This window comes from Orcinus orca, chromosome 4, assembly GCF_937001465.1.
Source record: "Orcinus orca chromosome 4, mOrcOrc1.1, whole genome shotgun sequence".
In the NCBI taxonomy this organism is placed as follows: Eukaryota; Metazoa; Chordata; class Mammalia; order Artiodactyla; family Delphinidae; genus Orcinus; species Orcinus orca.
The window spans coordinates 90,879,493-90,897,547 of NC_064562.1; the positions used below are offsets into that span (position 1 = coordinate 90,879,493).

Consider the following 18,055-nt stretch of genomic DNA (forward strand, 5'->3'; position numbering starts at 1 on the left):
CTCCCACCCCAGATTACCCAAATTATTTTTAGGCAAATTCCAGGTAGAAATAGTTTTATACCATTGAATCAGTTTTCAACCGTTATCTTCAGAGCTCCTTTCCCAGGGAAGCCATCTGATCATCCCCATCTCTGGCATGTTTCACATTATCTCATTAACCATTTTTGCCCTTCTGTGTTCCACTGCACCCTTACTTCCACGTCTAGGTCTTTTCCTAAGTTGTTTCATGTGTATAAACCACTTTTTCCTCCTGCTTTTTACACCTCAACCCAGTCTTCACGTTTTGATTTATTTTGGCTTGATTCCTTTATTTAGTCTCCCATTAAGTTATAAGCTTGTCAAGAGAAGCGCTACTTACTGGTTCAAAAATTATTCCTACATAGAATTTTAGACTTTTCAGAGTACTTTCATTTTTACGAGAGTGTTATAAAGCTTGTGTGTTAGATTTTAGAGAGTGTGTTATTTTCATTTTCCAATGAGGTCATTGAGACGAAGGCAGCCACACTTCTCCAAGTTTACATGATACAGCTAAGCCAAAACTAAGCCTAGACTCTGGACTCATGATTTATTTTTCTTTCTATACGATAGTCTTTGTCCACATAGTATTCTGTATCCTGAAGGCGCTAGATAATTTCTAGCTCTAATGAGCCAAGAAAGCATTTGTGAATGATACTGCAGACATTTTAAAAAACCTATTGATATAGGCCTATAAAAAAGGAGATTAAAAAGGAGTTTAAAGTTTAGTTTTAAAGACCAGGATAATATATTACATACCATCAAGAAAGGAAGAAAGAGAAAACTTACATTTCATTTCAGACTGTGAACTCCTTTTGGAGTCTCTTTCATCTTTATATCTGCAGGCTTAGCTTGGAACCTGCCTGCCCTGATTCTGACACGTATATAGTAGCTTCTCAACAGAAATGTACTGAATGAGTTCTCATAAAATATTATTTCCATGGAACTAATAGAGGGTGAAACCAGGGCTCCTAATGATGTTAACTTCCCAGTTGACTAGTCAGTTGATGGTCCAGGGCAGATCTTGAAATCAGTGAATATCTCACACTCTGTTCTTAATCCCGTGTACTTTCATCAGGTGAACACTCCAACTAAGACCTACGGAATGGGGAAAGGCCGTGCAGCAGATCTGAAGTACATTGAAGCTTGTGCTAGACGCATTGTGCAAAACTCATACGGGTACAAAATTGTGACTGAGAAAAGCACAGTCCCAGTGCGGGCAGCAGAGAGTATTCGTCGAATATTTGATGCAAACACAAAACCTAACTTGAATTTACAGGTATAAAAAAAGGAAGCATTAGAATCTGGCTCTTCTTATGTAGATATCGATGCTTTAAAGTTGTCCGTAATTAATTCTAGCTTAAAACTTTCCTTTGCGTTGGGAGTCTAGGTGCTGTCCAACCCTGAGTTCTTGGCAGAAGGAACGGCCATCAAGGACCTGAAGAACCCAGACAGAGTACTGATTGGAGGGGATGAAACCCCAGAGGGTCAGAGAGCTGTGCAGGCACTGTGTGCTGTGTATGAGCACTGGGTTCCCAGAGAAAAGATCCTCACCACTAATACTTGGTCTTCAGAACTTTCTAAACTGGTTGGTACACAGCACTCAACTCTCTATTAAATTTAAAGCCAAGGACTTATTTCTGTTAACCCTGATAAGCTACACAGGTACTTTCTTAATATTAATAAAAAGATATGCTTTTGAAGATAATATTCTTGTATATTATGAAATAATGTTCACACGGGGATCAAATATTTGGGTATAAAATATTCTGGAATATGTAAAAGAAAATAGTAATTACATTACTGTTAATGTAATTAATTAAAATAGTAATTTAAAAAATCACTCTTTCCCTTCTTTTACCCTTTCTTCATCATCTTTCTTCTCTAATTTAAAACATTTTCCCTTACCAACCCACCCATTGCCTCCGCAAATTGAGCCCATCAGTAACTTTTATATCTCCCTCAGTAATTTGGATCAACTCAATGAAATATAATACAGATATATAAAATTTTTATTTTAGCTCATCGTATTCTTCCTTTTTTTTCCTTTTAAGGCAGCAAATGCTTTTCTAGCACAGAGAATCAGTAGCATTAACTCTATAAGTGCCCTCTGTGAAGCAACAGGAGCTGATATAGAAGAGGTGGCAACAGCCATTGGAATGGACCAGAGAATTGGAAATAAGTTTCTGAAAGCCAGTGTTGGTAAGTTGAAATTTTTCTGTACATAAAGTAGGTTCATTTAGCTAGGTCTCTAACTTTAAGGAAGCCTTTGCTTAACTTAAATGCCCTTAAGATAATGATTCCATTATACATGTAGGCTTCAGCCTATTAGGAACTTTCTAAGTGAGGCAACTGTTACTTATATTGTTTAACAATTACTGACTGATTGGTAGATAAACATAGTTCAATGTTTTAGGAGGAATATATTAGTATTTTGTTAGAACATTTAGGTAGAATAAGTTTGGGAGACCACATAGGAAATCATGTAACACCTTACTGAAGCAAATAGGAAAAAAATTCCTTATCATTTGCTTTTCCTACTAATACAATTATGGAAATGTGACCTTGGTGAACTACAGTCAATCCTCATTATTTGTGGATTCCATATTTGTGAATTAGCCTACTTGATAAAATGTATTTGTAACCCAGCATCAATACTCATGTGGTCATTTGCAGACATGAACCGAGCAGCAAAAAATTTGAGTCACCCAACACATATATTCCCAGCTAAAGTTGAATAAGGCAATACTCATACCTTCTTGTTTTAGCTCTCATACTGCAAATATGTGCTCTTTTTGTGGTCTATTTAGTGCTGCATTTTTGTGCTTTTTTTCCTGTGATTTCACTGTTTAAAATGGCCCCCAAGCATATTGCTGAAGTTTTGTCTAGTGTTCCAAAGCATCAGCAAGCTAGGATGTGCCTTACACATGTGGTTTGATAAGCTTCATTCATTCAGGCATGAGTTATAGTGCTATTGGCTGTGAGTTTAATGTTAATGAATCAACAATATTTTTAAATAAGGTGTCTTTAAACAGAAATACACATAAAACAAGATTATGTTGATCAGTTGGCAAAAATGTGACCAGAAGCTCACAGGAACCTAATGCTGTATTTCACCTAGGAGCGGTGCTTCAGTATTTGCTAATTCAGCGTTTGTGGCAAATCTGTAGAACATAATTACTGAGTTTAACAAGAACTGACGATGTTTCTTTTGCATATAAGTTAAAGATTGATGTAAAGGTAAATAGAGTCTTTTACAGATTGGGCCATAGATAGCCTTTCCTGTATTTCTGGGGCTTTATGACATTTCTCAGTACTGATTTCCCTGGCCTTTTGTATCTTTTTGATATTTTCTCCTAGTGGCCATTTAATAAAAATAGCTCCTATTTACTGAAGGCGTATTATGCACCAAGTTCTGAACTTTATATATCTTAATTATTAATCCTTATAACTGGGACTTCCCTGGTGGCGCAGTGGTTAAGAATCCACCTGCCTTTGTTATACAGCAGAAACTAACACAACATTGTAAAGCAATTATACTCCAATAAAGATGTTTAAAAAAAAAGAAAAAAAAGAATCCGCCTGCCAGTGCAGGGGACATAAGTTTGATCCCTGGTCCGGGAAGACCCCACATGCCATGGAGCAGCTAAGCCTGTGAGCCACAACTACTGAAGCCTACACACCCTAGTGCCTGCGCGGCAGGACTACTGAGTCTGTGCCCTCTAGGGCCTGCATGCCGCAACTGCTGAGCCCGCATGCTGCAACTACTGAAGCCCGTGCACCTAGAGCCTGTGCTCAGCGACAAGAGAAGCCACTGCAATAAGAAGCCCGCGCACCGCAACGAAGAGTAGCCCCTGCTTGCTGCAACTAGGGAAAGCCCGCGCGCAGCAACGAAGATCCAACACAGCCAAAAAAAAAAAAAAAAAAAAATCCTTATAACCTTTTACATAGGTGTTGGTATTTCTAGAGATGATTAAGGATTGGGGGAATTTTTGTAACTTGCTCAAAGTCATAAAACTAATGAGTGGCTAGATGTTTCTGACTCCAAAGCCCACGCCAACCTTCATTGTATACTGCATTGCAGTAGAACTGGGGTGGGCAAACTACAGCCCCCAGGCCAAAATGCGGCCCACAGCTTGTCTTTGTAAATAAGTTTTATTGGAAAATAACTATGCCCATTTGATTACATATTGTCTATGACTGCTTTTGAGCTACAAAGGCAGAGTTGAATAGTTGTGCCAGAGACTGTATGGCCCATAAATGCTAAAATATTTTTTACCTGGCCTGTAAAAGTTTGCCAGCTCTATGTTAGAGTTAGAGATGCAGGGCAGTGATACCAGCTGAATGAAGGGAAAAAATAGAAAATATAGCCACAATAAAACTTAAGCTAGAAAGAGATTTATAATTACTTAAGATTATTTAAGATTATTTATAATTATTAGGAAATTATTTATAGAGTTGATTAGTTGCTTGCAAATTTCACACAAGTTATAAACCCATTAATTTTCCAACATTCAAATTTTATTATTAAAAATCCAAGCATAGGCCCTCTGATTAGTATGACAAAGAAATTTGTAATATGATTTACTTGTTTGGTTCCTAAATGAAAATATTATCTTTTTTTTTTTTTCCTTTCTTCAGGTTTTGGTGGGAGTTGCTTTCAAAAGGATGTTCTGAATTTGGTTTATCTCTGTGAGGCTCTAAATTTGCCCGAAGTAGCTCGTTATTGGCAGCAGGTATTAATCTTTATAGTCAACAGCTTATGATTAACTTCTAATTAAAACATGTCACCCTTTTCTGTCAGATGTTTTTGATAGGATTAATTTTTTCCAGGAACTCAATTATTATTATATTCAATATGTTCATTTTAGGTTTATTTGCTGGGGTTCTGTGTTTATAATTTGTCTTTTTTGGTAATCATCTATGATGGAAATTTATGATAAACCAGTATTCCTTCTAATTTTAATAACTAAATTTGCTCCCTGAGTGAAGCAAGAAATATTACTTTTAATTATAATTCTTCTCTATCTTGAAAGGCTAAGATAAAAGTAAAGGCAAAAGAACCTCTATTGTCATGCTTCCAAGTGGTTTGCATATGTTGATATTTGTTTTGTCCCTTTGAGATTCACAGAGCTAAAATTAGAGACCCTTCTCAAACTGGAAATAGAGTTAACATTTATTGCATGCTTACTCTGTGCCAGGCACTCTTTTAAGCACTTTACATGTAGTATCTTAGTCCTCATCGTTAATATTATCCCTCACATATAGATGAGGAAGCTGAGGCTTAGCAATGTTAAGTAATTTGTTCAAGATACCAGCCAGTGTATGTAACTTTCCCAAATATTTTTTCCCCAAGTTTACAGTGTTTCAGATTTCAGCAGTGAGTAGGAATGGAAGGAAATTAACATTTTTAGGGAAATGTACACTTTTAGGTTCATTTCACTCAATCCAGTATGATGGCTTTATCTTACTGTCCGTTGTGGGGAAAATGCAGATAAAGGCTTGATTTTCGAAAACTTTCGGCTCATTCCTCAAGCTCTCAGGCTCTGAGACGGCTTCTAGAAGCTTAGAGCCTTAAAAAAAAGTCTTTCCTTATATCCATCTGGTCACCAATATGATGTCTTGTTTGTAAATTCTTAGGAGAGTAACAGATTAGGTGATCAGAGACTATGTTATGTTTTACTCGTAACATTTAGTTAAAAATTTTGCCAGATGTTTGTGCTGTTATGGTTCATCCAGAGGCAGCTATAACTCTGCACATAGTTTGACTGTTCTCTATCCACTTTCTACTCACCCTCAGTTTTGGTGAGGGGTTGGGGGTAAGCATATGAAGGAGTACTTTGGGGTTTAATTGCTTCCACAGTGTTTGGAGAAGTTGGCTATGTGCCTTTTTTTAGGTGGACTCATGGCTGGACCTCAAATGGGGTTGAAATTTAGCTGTGCTCCCCACCTTAACATCCATCCCAGCCCAATGCATGGAAAGTTAAGCCAAATGAAAATGAAAATTTTCAGGCAGGCTATAAGGAGTGGGGGGTGGGTAATTCTTTCTTTCTTTACTTTTTTCAGTCTGCAGATACTAAAGAGGTTGTTAATCTTTGTCTCCTGTTAATTTATAAGGCTTGTATTCATACAAGAGTACTCACCATAAAGCTGTGAGCAGTGTATGGTACAGGCTGCACCTCTTCTAACTGATCCTTGCATAATTGTCCTTGTTATTTCAGGTCATAGACATGAATGACTACCAGAGAAGGAGGTTTGCTTCCCGGATTATAGACAGTCTGTTTAATACAGTGACTGATAAGAAGATAGCTATTTTGGGGTTTGCATTCAAAAAGGACACCGGTGATACGAGGTACCAGTTCTTTGAAATATTTCAACCTTTTTGAGAATGTTAACTCCTCATCTTATCCTGATTTTTTTTTTTTTTTTTTTTAGGTAAGAAGTGGATATATTTAGAGAGAAACACACTCCACAGACAGAGTGTGGGCCATCTCAGAAGGCGAGAAAGGCCTTATCCTGATTTTTTGATGGTGGTTGTGTGTGTGAAATACATGTATGTATATAGTATAAAGAATAAAAATAAAGTGGACATCAATATCTTCACAAGAAATAGAATCTCACCTGTATATTAAACCCCTTAGGTATTAGAATATATGCCATTTATGGGACTTCCCTGGCGGTCCAGTGGTTAAGACTTTGTGCTGCCAATGCAGGGGCTGTGGGTTCGATCCCTGGTCGGGGAACTAGGATCCCACCTGCATGCGGCATGGCCAAAAAAAATAATAATTAAAAAAAAAATTTAGAATATATGCCATTTAAAAGTGCAGCAATACTGATTTTTTTTTCCCTTCAGAGAGTCGTCTAGTATATATATTAGCAAATATTTGATGGATGAAGGCGCACACCTCCATATATATGATCCAAAAGTACCAAGGGAACAAATAGTTGTGGATCTTTCTCATCCAGGAGTTTCAGAGGATGACCAAGGTAAGTAGGCTTTGAGTCTCATGTATCACTTTGAGTTTGGGCCCCCAGACTTTGTTCTCTAGAAACCTTTGGTTGTTCAGTATTTATCATTTATATCATTGGTAGGCCCCTCTTTTCAACCTTATTTCTCTAAAATTAAACTCTCAGACATTGTTTCATCAACTTTGATTTGAAGTAATCAGCTGTGGGTTAGTCTAGTGATTTTTCCAACATATTCTAAAAAGTCCCGGAGATTCCAAGGTGTTGCTTCTGGGGCAAAATTGGGAGTACTCCAGGCCCCCCCCCATTACCCCTACTCACACTTCAACCAGACCATTCCACTTCTGTCAGACCCTCAACTCCTCCAGCAATCTTAGTGTTAAAATGCATAATTTCAAATCACTCCTTTCTTATTCCAACTTTCTGTTGGGCTGTTATAGTGGCCCGGCTGGTGACCATTTCCAAGGACCCCTATGAAGCATGTGATGGTGCCCATGCTGTTGTGATTTGCACTGAATGGGACATGTTTAAGGTGAGGTGACAGTAGTGAGATTAAGGAAAATTTTAGAGGTGTTCTAGTACCATTTGGGGTTGAGTATGTGTTCCCATACATGCTCTACTTGTTTCTTTGGTTCTGTCTTTACAGGAACTGGACTATGAACGCATTCATAAAAAAATGCTGAAGCCAGCCTTTATCTTTGATGGACGACGTGTCCTGGATGGGCTCCACAATGAACTACAAACCATTGGCTTCCAGGTAAGCATGATCCTGGATTGGTTTTGTTTCATTTGTTTGGTCATTTCCTTTTTAAAGGCTTTGAGTTTTAGAACTTAAAATTTTTTTTCATTTAGCAATAGCATAACTCTGGGCAACATGTCAGTCAATTCTCTGGGAAGTTCTGTGGTATTTGTGAAGTACTACACTCCGTCCTTAAAATTGTGATCTAAAGGTCATTCAGTGTTGGTCTTTCTTACATAATATCAGTTGCCTATCATATGGGGCCAAGATATACCTTGCCTTAACTCATATAAACATCAAATAAGAAAATATACACATAGAAAATTTTTTTTTTTCCTGGAGCCTCCAAAGCTACTCTGCTGCACTGTCTGCATCACACTGACCCGCTCTGAGGCCAGGTCACTTATTCCTTTATGAATGTTTTGAAAACTGCAATATGCAATATAGTTGTCACATGTTGGTATAGGATCCTATGCCTCTGGGTGCTCAGCACTGTGCTGGTGCTGTGAGAGGTCTGAATGAAAAGTATGGGAGCTGCAGTGGTGCTGGCCCTCTTTTAATTCAGAGTTTGTCAGTTAATTATGGAACGTTTAGAGAGCTGAAACAAACCTGCGCAGTACATTTTATGTTGCATCCATTTCAGTTCTACCAGGGGCTCCAAAAGTATTAATAAGCGGGAGCTACTTTCCATTTCCTCAGAGCAGAAATGGAGTGGGAGGCTTGGGGGGCGGTTGGGAGGATCAAGAAATCTGCCGGGAGATTGCTGTCAGCATAGTCCTGAATCAGGGCAGAGTGCAGTGTTTAGAGCTGGCTGTGTGCGTCTGCTCAGCACCAGCTGTCTTGGAGAGGTACTGATAAGCCTTCATCCACTGTTGAAAATATCTGATCTGGTTCTCTTAACCTGTCACTGACTTGTTGAAGATCCTTCTTATTTAGAATTCAGTGCCCATGTCTCATTCATGAGAGATTAACTTGCAAGAGAAATCAGATGACATCCTTGTCTGTTCACACTCCATCAAAGACCGTGGGGACCCTTTTTTAAAAAAAAATTAATTAATTAATTTATTTATTTATGGCTGCATTGGGTCTTCGTTGCTGCATGTGGGTTTTCTCTAGTTGTGGCGAGCGGGGGCTACTCTTTGTTGCGGTGTGCGGGCTTCTCATTGCAGTGGCTTCTCTTGTTGTGGAGCACGGGCTCTAGGCATGCGGGCTTCAGTAGCTGTGGCACACGGGCTCAGTAGTTGTGGTGCACAGGCTTAGATGTTCCACAGCATGTGGGATCTTCCTGGACCAGGGATCGAACCCATGTCCCCTACATTGGCAGGCGGATTCTTAACCACTCTGCCACCAGGGAAGTCCCCCTGGGGACCCTTTTATCCTACTCCTCCTTAGTGAGTAATGTGACTTTTTCACAGTCATGACTGAAACTCAGCAATGTTATTTTTTAAAGATTATTTGCAGGCACAGACACATTTTCTCTTATTCCTGTTTTACTCATCTAAAGGAGAAGAAGATATGTAGAGGTATATATATTTAAAATGAGTTTGAGTTCTTATAAAATTAACTTTTCCAAGTAAGGACTAAAAAAACAATTAGACTGGAATTACTAAATAAAGGGAATTTATAAGCCACTAAATAAGACAATTGATGAATATAAAGCAGAGCCCTTTGTGGTACGAGTCAGCATTAAATATTAATTTTTAATTAAAAAGACATTTATGAAGATTGTTTAGTATATTTATCTGTGCTGTGTGGAGAGGAGATAAACTTATGACTATTAAAGAAACAGTTTCTTTAAAGATAAGATTGATTATTTTGGATAGAGGGGAAAAATTTTAAATGTAATATGCAAAATGAAAATTGACTACCATTGATTTATTGAAGGTTGGCTCGCATGCTTGATACTGTGCTGAGCGCTTTATCTAATTGAATCCTTACCACAACTCTTTGAGGTAGATGGGTAACACCATTTACGACGAGGAGGAAAGACCTTTGAGGGCTTAGGTAACAGCACTTATCAGTCAGGATTCCAGCTGGAGCCTTTCAGACTCTGAAGCCTGAACTTCTAAAAAGCTATGCTGTTATAGCTTATGCAAGCTTTTTAGAATGAGGGAAACAGACATTAGAATAGAGTTTGAAAGAATGTGAATTAACTGGAATCCAGTCTATTTATTGCTTTCACATGTGCTACTGAAACAATCGTGGCAGGTGGTTCCCTATTCTGTTTGAGGGGGTCTGGTGTGGAGAATGACAGGAGTCAGTGTGCCCTGTTATGAATATGAAAGGGGGAATGCAGACTGACTCTAGAAACATAAACAGTATGGAAGGAACCAAAGATCCTTCATAGCAGCCCAGACGACTTGAGAAACTTTTTCTGCCTTTAAAAAGAAAAAAAGCATTTAGGTTTTAGCCCTTATTATACTACATTACAGAGTTTTTACATTTAAGTATTGTAATTGTTAATAATTTTCTTTCTAAAATCTTTTTTTCCCCTCTAGATTGAAACAATTGGCAAAAAGGTGTCTTCAAAGAGAATTCCATATGCACCTTCTGGTGAAATTCCAAAGTTTAGTCTTCAGGATCTACCCAACAAGAAACCCAGAGTATAGACATTGCCATTTTTATTTGTAATTTTTTTGGTACTTCAGGATAGCAAATATCTATCTGATATTAAATGGTAGATGAATCAAGTGCTTTTAAGGAAACAAAACTATTTTTTTAATAATCAAATTTATACTAGCTGTATGGGAATTAGCATATCTGGTAATTATGAAACTAGAATATTTTTTACGTATTTTTATAATATTGTTACCTCAGTGATTGGATGCATAGCAAATAATTGTGTTGGTTTTAATGGTGTCAATTTTTGTAAAATTAAACTTCAAACACTTTTTACTTTATAAAATGTCTTTAGGCAGCACTTGAATATCACATTGTAATGGGAATGGCATGCTTCAGTTTTTCTGATCATTGGTTTATCTACTTGTCCTTAAGTATGTATTTTAAACCATGAAATGACTATGCTAAATATTGGGCTAAACCTGTTAACCTTTCCAAAAGTGTCATGGAAGTTTAGAGCTTTCTGGGTTAATTGGGTAAGATGTTTTCCATGCCATTTCTTGTCTCTCTGAACTGAGGAGCATGCAATGGACAGAATGTGGCCTTTGAGCTTTTTTTTTCCTATGCTTCCATGTTAGAAGTAACCCTACAAGTATGGTTTGGTTATTGTTCTTTTGTTCCTTTTGTTTTAATGAGCTGTGTTGTTGGTTTTCTAGTCCAAAAAGATCATCACTGCCCACTTCCAATCAATCCAAATAAGACTAAAAGGCAATATTTTTTTTAACATGAAGAGAAAATCAGTGTAGTGAAATGAAAATCTATTTCACCCCACTTCTTGTTTTTCCTCACTGATCACTATGTTTTTTTAGTCCAATATTTGTTACTTTTACTTTGCATTTTCTTCCTGTAACTCATTGCAATTTCTCCCTTTTTCTTTAAGTAATAAAACCAATATAAACTTAAAGAAGTAGATTTTACAAGTTATGTATAGCATAATCCTAAAATAGGGAATTTTGTGTCTTCAACTACTTTTTTTCTTATGTCTCTTTGACTTATATTTGATTTTCTCTTGTGTTTATCATTATTGAAATGTGTCAGATGTCCATTTGATGCTTGTGCTCTGCTGAGCGTATACAAATTGAGTTAAACAGTCTCATCCTTTAGGAATTTTGCAGTTCAATAAGGATACAGAGACAAAGATGAGGACAGAGACACCTATAGAGGTATCAAATACATAAATAAAATATTCTGCATAAGCCACTGTGTGGGTTATTTTTTGTCTAGTGCAAGTAACTAATAAGTCATGACAGTATGACATTAGACAGGAAAACACTCCTTACTTTTTTGAGAAAGCGGAATTATATTGTTCTTTCAAATGATGCAAGAAAGCGAGGGAATTTAGCAAACAGACCAGGTATTGGCAAACTAAATCCCATTGGCCAAATCTGGCCAGCCACCTGTGAGCTAAGAATGTCTTTTACATTTTTACATGATTACATTTTAAATGGTTATATATTGCTATCTGGTCCTTTAAGAAAAAGTTTGCAGACCAGAGTGAAAGAAACAAAACACCAAAAAGATAAATGCCAGAGTATTTGAACATAAGATGATCCCTTGCTCATAAGACTTTGAAGTGAGGATGAGCTTATTAATTAGAATTTGCTTTACATTTTTGCTTGAAAATATTTTTGTATTGTGCTTAATAATCTTGTATTCTAGTAAAGGGATTATAACCCAAAGATGTCTTGCTAAAACAGATAGAATTAGGCACTGGTTTCAAGTTGCAGGATGCTTCAATGCCTAGGATTGATAAGTAAATTGATAAGTAAACATGTAAAATACAGTTACTGATTAGAAGGTAGGAGAACTGGTAAGTGGAAGAAAATACAAAAGACAGTTCATAGAGCCATGTAAACTGGCTCTTTGTAATGGGGAAAAATCCCCCAGTGACTGGGCAGGTAACTTACAGCTATTTGAGGCCTTTGTATGAAAAGTTGGAATAAGATGGTTAGCCTTGTTCTCCCCTATTAAGAAAATTAAAGACCATGTGTATTTTAAAAGCTGATACAAGATTTCTGTTTTTAGGCTTATTCCCTGGTGGCCTAGTGGTTAGGATTCCAGGATTTCGCTGCCGTGGCCCGGGTTCAATCCCTGGTTGGGGAACTGAGAGCCCACAAACTGCACAGGTGTGGTAAAAAAAGATTTCTATTTTTATTAGCTAGTACTTTATGTGAGATTATTAACTAGTAATTAAAATTGAAAATAATACATGGACATGATTTTTAAAAATTCAAATAGATACAAAAGAATATATAAAAAAGTAAAATCTGTCTCCCACAATATGTTCTCCAGAAATCATGTGTTATTCCACTTAAGACTTCCAGCTTTAAATCCTGACTGCATTATTTTCCTCATCCTTAAAGTAGAGATAATTCATCTCTAACTCAGAGCTGTTATGCGGATTACATGAGATCAGTGACTACACAGAGATCTTACTGGCAGTGGCCGGCAGGTGATGGGCACTCCCGTTAGGCCCACTGACCCAGAGCCACGTGTAGGCTCTGGAGTCACTAAGAGTACAGTAATTAACACAGCCTTACAGGGCAGGCACTACACTGAGTGCTTTAGGTGCATTTTCTCATCTATTCCTCATGTAAGGCCTTTGAGGTAAGTTCCATCCCATTTTCAGGTGGAGGGCAGAAGGCTAGAAAGATTAAGTAACTTGCTCACAGTCACGACCATTGGAATAGGAGCTTTTCTTACTTGAAGTTGAAAGCATCCTAATTTCAGAGGTATTATTATTAAGAGTGGGCACTTGTGACCTTAAGCAGACTGATGGGATAGCATCCCAAGGGAAGAAACAGATGATGGATAGGGCAAAACAGCATGAGCGGCAGCAGAGAAGGATGTAAATACTTGCCTTTCCCCCTCCCAGGGACTCCCAACTACTAGAAGAGGGTCTGAGGTTCTGCAGGGGGTAGGGATGGGGAAGAAGAGGAGCGAGGTTCAGTAAGACAAACTACTGAAGTTAAGGTCTCGTTTTCTATGTAAGTTCATTTGTACTCACATTTGAGTAACCCTATTTAAACTATTTCAAATTGGGTGTCTGTGTACCCACTATAAGGCAGATGCTGTGTGGTGCTAAGAAATGGAGGGCACAGATGAATGAGAGCAATTTTGTGGAGAAGCTAAGACACATGCAGAAATAACTGACAAAATATGAAAATAGCCATAAATGATAAAAGCAAAATGCTATCTGGGCACTTGAAGTGGGCCTTAACAGACAAACATGATCTTGATAGGGAAAGTGGGTCAAATGAGCACGTCAGTGGCAAAAGCAATGGGAGCAAAAAGACGCCTGCAGGAAAATTCAGACTGGTTCTAGGGAAAGCAAGTTGCTTTCTGTTTGGGGTTGGGAGCATGAAGAGGAACAGCTGGAGAAGACTGGAAGTTTAGACTAAGGACAGATTGTAGAAAGCCTTGAACTTCAGGCTGAGTTTGGGCTTCACTTAATAGTCAAAATGGAGACACCAATGGTTACACAACATTGTGAATGTACTTAATGCCACTGAAGTGTAAACTTTAGAACTGTTAAAATGATAAATGGAGGACTTCCCTGGAGGTCCAGTGGTTAAGAATCTTCCTTCCTAATGCAGGGGACGTGGGTTCGATCCCATGTCGGGGAACTAAGATCCCACATGCCGTGGGGCAACTAAGTCCGCGCCGCAGCTACTGAGCCTGCGCCACAACTAGAGAGCCCGTGTGCTGCAACTACTGAGCCTGCGTGCTCTAGAGCCTGTGCGCCACAACTAGAGAGAGGCCTGCACGCCACAACGAAGATCCTGCGTGCCGCAACTAAGACCCAATGCAGCCAAATAAATATTTTAAAAAAATGATAAATGGAATCACCGAAGGTTTTCTTTTTAAAATGCAGTCATTTTCTTTCTTTTTTTTTTTTTTGCGGTACGCGGGCCTCTCACTGTTGTGGCCTCTCCCGTTGTGGAGCAGAGGCTCCGGACGCGCAGGCTCAGCAGCCATGGCTCACGGGCCCAGCCGCTCGCGGCATGTGGGATCTTCCCGCACCGGGGCACGCACCCGTGTCCCCTGCATCGGCAGGTGGACTCTCAACCACTGTGCCACCAGGGAAGCCCTGCAGTCATTTTCTTAAAAAAAAAAAAAAAAAAGATATTTGTTAGTCATACTAAAGGACAGACTCAAACTTGCTTTCCAGAGTTGCTGCCCCAAACTAGATGTTACCATCTAGTTTATTCATACATTGACACTGTATTAAAGTTTTAGACCAAAACCCAGGCATGAATATATCATTAGTGCCAGACTTGCAAAATAATACTTACAAGGGACCTTTAAACTTCAGAGGATAAGTTGGATACAGTGACCTCTTGCTGTCTTCCTCCCTTCCTTTTCCTGAATATACTCCAAAAGATCACTCATTGTAGATCTGCATTTTACAATATACCACTAGTAACAAGGCAGATTATTTTAGGTGAACATACATTTTTCTTAATTTTAATAGGCATTTATTTTAAAGGCATTAGAATAAACATGACTTACAAATTATATTAGTTAGTATATAAACTTGACTGCTCTAACAGAGACCAAAAATGATAGTGTTTTAAACAGAAGGGAAACATATTTCGCTCAGACATGGAAGTCCAGGTCAGTGGTCCACAGCTGGCAGAGCACTTCCATAGTCATCAGAGGCTCAGACTTCTTTACTTGGGCTCTGCCACCCTTTACACAAGTCTCCTATCTCATGGTTCAAGATGGCTGCTCCAGCTACAACATCATGTTCTCATTCCAGCCAGCAGGGAAGGGGAAAGAGAAGGGAAAAGTAGGACCCACCCTTTAACAGCACATTCAGAAGTAGCACAAATCATTTATGCTCACATACCATCGGTCCCAACTTAGTCACATATCCACAACCGGCTGCAAAGGACTCTGGGAAATACAATTTTTAGCAGGATAATCAACCACGCACCAGCTAAATATTCTACATGAAGTTTCACTTTAAAGGAATTTAAGTTTAGAAATTTAGTCAATTGTAAAAAAAAAAATTAATATATAATACTATAGTTCCCATTCAGATAGGGCAAAACTTTGTGACGGTTTTACATGAATGACTGGAGTTTAGGAAACAGTGGTAGGTGATGTATTTTAATTAGTAACACTAAACATAGTGTTTGTTAGTTTTTCTAACACTAATGAGCAAGCATACATAATGGCAAACATACAGATGTAAAGTGAATATTAAATGTTACTTGTTCTCTACCAATGATTTTCAAACCATGACCGACCCAAGCATCCAGAGATGCTTCAGGAATTCAGCAAATGATTGATTTAAATATAAACATAAATACATATATACACACATAGATAATTATATATGTAAAATTATCTACAAAGTTACTATTAAAAAGACAGCAAGCCGAGTTCTTGGTCAACATGGCAAACTGAGCACACATTTATATCCTCTCCCTTCTAAGGACACCATTAAAATTACAGTGAGAGGGGGAAAAGGCATAATCCAATAAAGCAAAGAGAATAGGAGGGGGCCATCAGTGGTCAAGAGATTTAAATAAATTTCTGGAAAGCCTTGAGTGGATAGATGTATACGGACTAAAGAGAAGAGTTGCTTCCTGGAATATTGATGTGAGGGCCAGAGGAGGAGGCCCTGCCCAGCAGAACAGCAGAGGCTCTACCCAAAAGGAGGTGGGAGAGAGAGGGGCACCCACCAGGGCCTTAACTGTAGGTCTTTAACTTGAACAGTCAACCTTCTCATCTAATCCACCTCTAGAGGCACAATAACAGGCAGCCTGGCATTTACACCCATGTGATTACATCTTCCAGCCCCCAGGGTCAAGGGGAAAAAAAAGAAAAAGGTAGGTGGAGGCAGGGTGAAGTTTCTTCTCTAAAGAAATTGATTCGACTGCCTGGGGAGAACTATAACAATGAGTACTGTTCTCCACCAGAACAAACCCTAAGTCCAATACCAGCTGTCTGCAAGTTTGCCCTAAAGCAAAGCCAGCAAGTCAAAGCACCGTCTGCACTTTTGGGTTACATGCAGTGCGTTGAATTAACCACATGCACTATTTTCATTCTCTCCTGAAATCTCACTAAAACGGCAGTAAAGAAATAAGAAAGCTGTAAATAGATAAGGACAAAGAATGAGAAAGGAGGCACCAGTAGATGAGAGATGTCAAACAATTTTTAGAAAGTGGACCAGGGGAGGCTAAGTAACTTACTATAAAGAGCAAGCAGAAACTTCAATGCCCACATAAGGGACTGCCTTCTAGATGTAGGTAACTGGTCCCTGAGAAGATCACAAGAATTAGAGGCACCACATACCACAACAGGTGGGATTTAGGTGTGGGGCTAAACACAGGGGACTTTGATGGAAGGCTGTATAAGGAAGAGTTGACTGCACCCAAGTCTCTACCCTACCCACACCAAGAAACTCCCTTTCCCACCCCTTACTCTCATGGGATATTAGAGGTTTATTTTCAGGAGGAATAGAATTAGAAAGGTTCAGCCTTGGGGAGGGTGTTAGTAAGTTGCCAGACTGGAAACGAGGAAACTAAATAAAAGCCTGCCTATGGAACAGAGACCCACGCTCCCCTAACCAGCTTGCTTTTACTCATCTGGCTCTGAGTAAGCAGGCAGCCAAGTTTATAACCCTCAAGGCAGGAGACTTGAGGATTATAATTATTATTTTCAATCCTGACATTTGGGAGTCACTCATTGAGAAATCTAGCTCATGCCCCAAACACGCTCCAGTGGAGCTCTATCAATTAGATAGCTCCCCCCACCCCAGCTTCCAAATAGCTTTAGAGTGGCTCATCACTTAGTATGTCTGTACAGCCAAGGAGATGAAGGAGAGCCTTTAACACAAAAGGCAGAGACCAAAACAAACAAAGGAAACAGAGACAATGCTCAATGCAGAGAATGACACTATCCTCAGAGAGAAAAATGGAAGAACTTGTAGCTAGGAAACAAGAACAGAATGCTATTTAAAAGGGGGAAAAAAAATCAGAGAACTGCTCTTGAAAATTAAAATGTGGTGGCCAAAATTTTAGCAAGAGAATAATCATCAAATGAAATTTTCATGGAAATCCAATACAAAATAGATTAAATGGTATTTTATTAGCACAAATGTATGTGTGGCTTCTGAGTAGCTGGGAGTCCCCACAAGGATGAAGGGCATGTACTCAAATCTCTCTCAGCGGCTGCTCCTGCTGTTCTGCTCTACTCATACTCTGAATCTTTCTTTGGGGTGTTATTCCCATTTTTCTGCCTAAGTCCACTGGAGCTCATGCTTCTTAATGCAGTAATACAAATAATATCTCTAAAGTGAAGATGTTTTCAGGGAATTCCCTGGCAGTCCAGTGGTTAGGACCTGGCACTTTCACTGCTGGGGCCTGGGTTCTATCCCTGGTCAGGGAACAAAGATCCCCCAAGCTGCATGGTATGGTCCAAAATAATAATAATAATAATAATAATAATAATAATAGTAAAGATATCTCACCAAACAGGAATTGGGTTTCAGGGTTGGCTGATTCAGTGGCTGGAAAGGGGACAGTGACCCCTGTACTAATTGATTTCTTAAAAACCATGTGCATCTGTCACTTTCACTTTCTTAAAAATACTATTGGTGCTACAGAAAGAAAAAGATCAGACATACTGAAATGGGCACATGCCAGATTTTAACACATCGGAGACCACTGATGCATTAACTTGTGCTGCGCGATCAAGAAATTT

At 38.7% G+C, this 18,055-nt stretch overlaps 1 protein-coding gene across 4 annotated transcripts in view; it reads left to right on the plus strand.

The window, feature by feature from the left end:
* Positions 1-18,055, plus strand: part of UGDH (UDP-glucose 6-dehydrogenase) — a 53,858-nt gene that overhangs the window by 20,006 nt on the left and 15,797 nt on the right. For 2 of the 4 annotated variants that reach the window (XM_004266245.4, XM_033421676.2), the window contains 9 exons: positions 1,094-1,294; positions 1,406-1,603; positions 2,070-2,217; positions 4,657-4,751; positions 6,237-6,367; positions 6,869-7,002; positions 7,422-7,513; positions 7,628-7,738; positions 10,219-11,535. In XM_004266245.4, the coding sequence (XP_004266293.2) occupies positions 1,094-1,294; positions 1,406-1,603; positions 2,070-2,217; positions 4,657-4,751; positions 6,237-6,367; positions 6,869-7,002; positions 7,422-7,513; positions 7,628-7,738; positions 10,219-10,329 (1,221 nt within the window). In that variant the 3' untranslated portion in view covers positions 10,330-11,535. Of the gene's footprint in view, positions 1-1,093; positions 1,295-1,405; positions 1,604-2,069; positions 2,218-4,656; positions 4,752-6,236; positions 6,368-6,868; positions 7,003-7,421; positions 7,514-7,627; positions 7,739-10,218; positions 11,536-12,364; positions 12,466-13,935; positions 14,162-18,055 lie in introns of those variants that run through there. The other 2 variants (XR_007476829.1, XR_007476830.1) reach the window with 2 other exon arrangements.